General features: G+C 39.1%; 1 protein-coding gene across 1 annotated transcript; it reads left to right on the forward strand.

The window, feature by feature from the left end:
• The first annotated feature begins 755 nt into the window (after nt 1–755).
• LOC114580777 lies at nt 756–1546 on the forward strand. The gene is made up of 2 exons (XM_028699349.1): nt 756–1029; nt 1155–1546. Exons 1-2 carry the CDS (start codon nt 931–933, stop codon nt 1542–1544), a joined length of 489 nt encoding a protein of 162 aa, XP_028555182.1. The 5' UTR covers nt 756–930; the 3' UTR covers nt 1545–1546.
• The last annotated feature ends 4913 nt before the right edge of the window (nt 1547–6459 follow it).

Genomic DNA, 6459 nt, shown 5'->3' on the forward strand with positions numbered 1-6459 from the left:
TAATATCAAATCTCAAATCCCTAATTCCTCATCCTCTTTCATCGGAAAACTAACTGATATGGAGCAACCAAATCAACAAGCTGCTCAAGGCGAATGGTTTCGAAGCATTTCTCGATCCAGCGGCAACATCATCCATGCCATCTCACGATCAAGATCCAGAAAATCAAGATCCAAACTACAGACGTACCAAATGGATGGTGACGGATCAAAACTTGGCGGCGGCCATCTGTGCGACTATCTCCCCGCAAATTCTTTCGTATGTCATGCATCTTGAATCAACATCGGAAATCTGGACAACTCTGTAAATCATGTTCCAGTCGACGAATCGTTCCAAAGTCATTCAGCTGAAGAACGAATTGCAAAATATATCTATGAAAAATCTCTCTATGACGCAATATCTCACGGAGATCAAGAAACTTGTTGATCAAATTGCGTACGCCAGTGCAAAACTTGACTCTGAAGACGTTCTTCATCATATCTTGAACAGCCTTCCAGTGGCATACAACTCGTTCAAGATGGTTGTAAGAACGATGCAAACCCCGCTAAGTTTGGACAATCTGCATGCACTACTCATTAGTGAAGAAATTCACATCCAGTCCGATGCTTCAAAGTAATCGGTAATGGCTGACAATCAAATAGCTCTCTACACCACCAAGGGTCGATCCAGAAGAGGACGCGGTCGATCATATTAGTCAGGAAATCAGAAACATCGTGCGAACCCTGCTCCTAATCTTGTTTGTCAAATTTGTATGAAGAAAGGTCACACTGCTGATGTGTGTTGGCACCGTCTCAATCCCAATTACACTCCAGTGAACAAGCAGACCAAATCAAACAATGCTCTGCTATCGACTAACGTGCTATCCACAGACGATTGGTATCTTGACTCGGGCGCCTCTTCGCACATGACAAACTCTATGGACAATCTTGATAATGTCAAAGAGTACAGAGGTTCGGACAACGTTTCTATCAAGGATGGAAGAACGTTACCCATTGCTCAATCGGGCACAGGCATTCTTCCCACCTCGACTCGTAAGCTTCATCTTTCTAAACTCTTACATATACCTGCTATCTCTCATAATTTACTGTCCATTTCTCATTTAGTTAAAGATAATAACATTTTGATAACATTTGATGCCAACGGGTTTATCTTTAAGGATCTTCTTACAAATCAACATATTCTCAACGGTAGCAGTAAAAATGGGATGTATAGGATCTCCTCCAATCAGCAAACCGACGGGACCAAAGCCCTGTACACATCTTCAATCACTGCTTATGACTGGCACAAGAGGCTTGGGCATCCAAATCATCAAGTCATCCGGAATATCTCCAACAGCAATGCTAATCTTCATATACCAATTGTTTTCGATTTTCTTGTAACTCCTGTAAGACTTGCAAAAGTCAAAAATTATCTTTTCCCAATTCTACTAACAGAAAAAGAAACATTCTTGAGCTTGTGCATTCTGATGTTTGGGGACCTTAACCGGTTCCCTCACATCAAGGATTTGGCTATTATGTACTTTTCATCGATGATTTTTCTCATTTAACGTGGTTATTTCCCATTATGTTCAAATCTGATGTCACTAAAACGTTCATAGATTTTATTACATTTATTGAACGACAAACCAACAAGAAAGTCAGGGCTATACGCACTGACGGTGAACGGGAATACCTTAATAATCAATTTAAGAACTTCACCCAATCAAGAGGCATTCTACATCAAACAACCTGTCCATACATGTCGGAGCAAAACGGGATTGCCGAAAGAAAGCACAGGCTCATCATGGAGACGACCAAAACTCTGCTGCACACGGCATTCATGCCACATACGTATTGGACTGATGTAGTTTCCATGGCAACCTATCTTATAAATAGAATGCCATCTACTAATACAAACTCCATTTCTCTTATGCAACTGATTTTCAATACAAAATCGGCCTATGAATATCTGAGAACCTTCGGATGTGAATGCTTTACTCTAACTCCTACTCACGGTCGAACCAAATTTCATCCCAAATCCATTGTCAATGTATTCATGGGATACTCGAACACTCAAAAAAGGCTATAAGTGCATGAACATTCAAACCAATCGTATAGTTATCTCGAGACATGTTCAATTTAACGAAAACTCTTTTCCATTTTAGCATTACGAGATCAATGATCCTTCTCCAGCGCCTGACACTGCACCTGCTCTGCTTCTGCCAATATCAGATCCTACGTTCACTACTACAGCCAATACCCAAGCTACTACAAAAATCACAGCTCCTGCAACACAACTCTCTGAAGGCCACACGCACCAGCATGACAATCGCAGTCCTGCTAATACAGCTACCTCTACCTCCGTCTCTCCTTTGCACAACCAACCAACCAAACATCATATGACCATGCGGTTTCAAACAGGATCCCTTAAACCAGCTCGTCGATTCAACTTAGCATACATCGAAACTTTATCACTTCAAATTCAGGATCCTTGCACCTATCATGAAAGCCAACATACGCGAAAATTGGAGGAAGGCAATGGCATCTGAATTCCTAGCATTGCAACAGCAAGGCACTTGGGATATTGTACCATCTCCTAACAATGCATTGATACTAGGTTGTAAGTGGACTTACCATACTAAGCTCAATTCAGACGGCTCAATAGCCAGATACAAAGCACGGTTAGTTACACAAGGGAATAGATAGTAACACGGTCTAGACTACAGTGAAACCTTCATTCCGATAGCCAAACTCCCCACAATATGAATTATTTTTACAATTGTTTTATTTCATGGATGGAAGGTTGAACAATTGGATGTCACCAATGTGTTCTTACACGGAACACTCGATGAAACAGTCTATATGAAGCAATCAAAGGGGTTTGAGGACACTACTCATCTGAACCACGTGTATCGCTTATGCAAGGCCATATATGGCCTAAAACAAGCTCCGCGTCAGTGGTTCACGACATTTACCAATTATCTTCTTAAAATTGGTTTCCAACACAGCAAAGCGGATCAATCCCTTCTCATTTTTCAACAAGCTAATATCTGCATCTACCTTCTGGTCTACGTGGATGATATATTAGTCACGGGCAATGACAAACCTGCAATCCAACATCTCTTCATCAACACAAACAACAGTTCATGCTGAAGAAACTTGGTCCAGCACACCACTTCCTCGGCATCAAGATTCTAACGGACATAGATAAGTACTTCCTCTCTCAAACCGCCTATGCTAAATCTATTCTTCAACAAGTTAATCTCAGTAACTGCAACTCCCTAGCTAATCCCTCTTGCACAAAATTGCCTGACAACATTTCAACAGAAGTTCCATCATTTTATCCGCACATTTACAGAAGAATAACGAGCGCTCTTCAATATCTAACAATCACTCATCCTGACATAGCGTTTGCCGTCAACATATTATCTCAGCACATGCACGTTCCTAATAGTACTCACTTCTACCTGTTAAAAAGACTGCTTCGGTATATTCATGGAACGATTGACTTTGGACTACCTATCACGAAATCATCGCTACACCTCTGTACGTTTTCGGATTCTAACTGGGCCGGAGATCGGGAAACAAGAAAGTCTACATCAGGATTTTGTACATATTTGGGAGACACTCTATTTTCTTGGACTGTCAAGAAATAAAGTACAGTCTCTCGATACCAGGAGTTAGGAGTTGCAGCAGCTGCCGCAGCTGACACCATTTGGATAAAACGGCTACTATCGGATTTCGGGATCAAGCACGACACCAAAATTGATCTCTTTTGCGACAATACATCTGCAATTGCTTTGGCGAACAATCCAGTATTCCACGCAAGAACAAAACATATAGAAATCGATCAACGCTTTGTTCGGGATCAAATTCATTCTAACAACATTCAACTACTCCCAATCAGTACTATAGATCAAGTGGCCGATATTCTTACAAAATTGCTGTCAACCAACAGATTTCGATTCCTACGCTCCAAACTGACGTTCTCTCAAGAATCCTCAGTTTGCGGGGGGCTATTAGAGAAGAATTAAAATAAACACTGTATTTCTTGCATTCTATAAGAAGATGGCACGTGTATCTAGTTTATAGAATTAGCCATATATATCAAACTCTTGTACAACCGTAGCATAAGAAAATATACGATATGTTATCCCTCAACTCTCCATCTTTTTTCTAGTATTCTTATTCTCTGTTTTCTACAGTGGACATCGCCATGCGCATCACAAGCTGACGTGGCAGCGGACCGATACTCCCCGTTCCAATATATATACACACACACGTACACACACATAAGAAGATCAACATTTGCTGTGTCTAAACCATCTAACTCTATCTTATATGTCACTCGAGCTACTCCAACTATTTCATGCACATATTTTGCATTATGTCTCTAAGAGTGAAACCACTCATCCACCTGAGCTTCCTCGTCTCTGCAAGTCATAACCTTATGCTTTTCTTTTAATGGCAAACAAGTTGCACCATAAAGCATTGTAGGTTTCATCACCATCTTATAAAATTTTTCTTTAAATTTGAGGGGTACTTTTCTATTATAAAAAATATAAAACGCATTCTTCTACTTCAATCATCCAACTTCAATTCTATTAGTAATGTTCTCATTTCTTTCACCATTACTTTGAACAATAAACCCATGAAATCTAAATCTTGTACTCTTATTAATGGATTGATTGCCCAAAGTCACAACCCTCACTAGATCTAATACTAATAAAATTACATCCCATGTTTTTGATATTATATCTACTCAAATGAAGACTTTAGACTCTATGATTAGCCCCCATAATTCAAATTTTCTTTCAACTCCCTTTCTAGCCTTATCAATAAGAAGAATATCATTAGAAAAAAGTATCACCAAGGAACATCATCTTGTAATGTCAAGTAAGAACATTCATGACTAAAGCAAAGCAAAAAAGATATGGACTTAAAGATGATCCTTTTTGATATATCTAACTAAAATAGAAAAATACTTGATCAAACTAACTTGTATTTGAACTCAAGTAACAGCTCCTACATACATATCCTTAATGACTTGAATATAAATTTTATTAACACCTTTCTTTTCTAAATTGAATGACCATCAAGAAAAATTAGTATATGTGAGTGATAAATATAAAATGATGTTAGTGAGGTCCAATTAAAAAAATCTCATGAATTTATTTTTAAGTAAAAAATGAGAAATTTTCTTGTTCAAATTGTCACATAATGTTTTTACCACAGACTTAACTTTATATATAAATATAATTTACGATGATTAGCAATACAATCAAGTAATAAAACATAAACCAAAAGAAATATGTAACAAAATTTTCATCAACATTGAAGAATGAATATAGAGGATTTATTAATGGTACAAGTGTATTTGTTTAACATGAAGGCAAAGATGTCGCAATGAGTAAACTTTGCCATTACAGTCCTATATATTTTAGTCAACTTTGCAAAGCTGTTGCATCCTGCTGCGACTACAGCAAACCTCCACGTGAAAGCTACGTTGTGTCGACCCCCAATATAGCTCTTCAACCCATTAGCCGCACCCTCTCTCTCTACCAATCCGAACCCCCGGCCACCTCGTGCTATTGGAATCTCCTGGACATTCCAACCTCTTTGTCGTGGCCACTATTCAATCTACTACAAGCCGGAACATGAGTGGAATTTGCCATTAGAAGGGACAATCCACGTACGATTGAGCTCTGCTAGGGTTTGCGTTTTGGCGATCTCTGGCCTCCCCCTCCTCCGCCGTCTTGGGGAGGATCTCCTCCGGGATGTCTGTCACGACCCGACCCGATTCGGGACGGATCCCGCTCGCACCGGGTCGTGACACGGAACGAACAGACTGACCAGGATCTGGTTATGGAATTTTGTTTGGAACTGAATCTTTCAAATAATTAAACTCAACAGACACACAATCACAGAGCTACTATGAATCATCAAACACAGCGGAACAAAACATCTATCTTTCTTTTCTTTTCCTCAAAACAAACATCTACAAATACAGTACATGGCTTTTAGACAGAAAGATAGACAGAACAAAAAAGCCATGACTGTACAAAAATCAAAAGTACAAAACAATACCTATACAGATTAGACTCCGAAATCTATTCCTGGACTTCCTTCCCTTTCCCAGAACCTGAAAACCACCAGAAAATAAGAGTGAGCTCAACAGCTCAGCAAAGAAACAAACCTCCAATCAAAATTCTCAGAATCCAAAACCCAATATATTAGACCAAAATCCAATCAGAAATCAGAACAGAATCGTATCTCAAATCAGAACAGAATCAAATCAGAACTTATACGGACATATATCAAACCATAATCAGAGTCGTACAGATCAGAAATTCAGATCATATCGGAACAGAACTGAACGGAACAGATATCAAAAACAGATCAGATCAGACAGATCACATCAACAGAATCAGAAATCAGAATTGCAGATCATATCGCATCAGAATCATAGTTGCTTACAGAACA

Source organism: Dendrobium catenatum, unplaced genomic scaffold (genome assembly GCF_001605985.2).
Source record: "Dendrobium catenatum unplaced genomic scaffold, ASM160598v2 fragScaff_scaffold_1260, whole genome shotgun sequence".
Taxonomy (NCBI): domain Eukaryota; kingdom Viridiplantae; phylum Streptophyta; class Magnoliopsida; order Asparagales; family Orchidaceae; genus Dendrobium; species Dendrobium catenatum.

Coding starts and splice junctions, on each gene's coding strand:
- LOC114580777 (XM_028699349.1), top strand. CDS start 931: ATGTCAAAGAGTACAGAGGTTCGGACAACGTTTCTATCAAGGATGGAA. Junction 1,030..1,154: donor CATTCTTCCCACCTCGACTC/GTAAGCTTCATC, acceptor TTTATCTTTAAG/GATCTTCTTACAAATCAACA.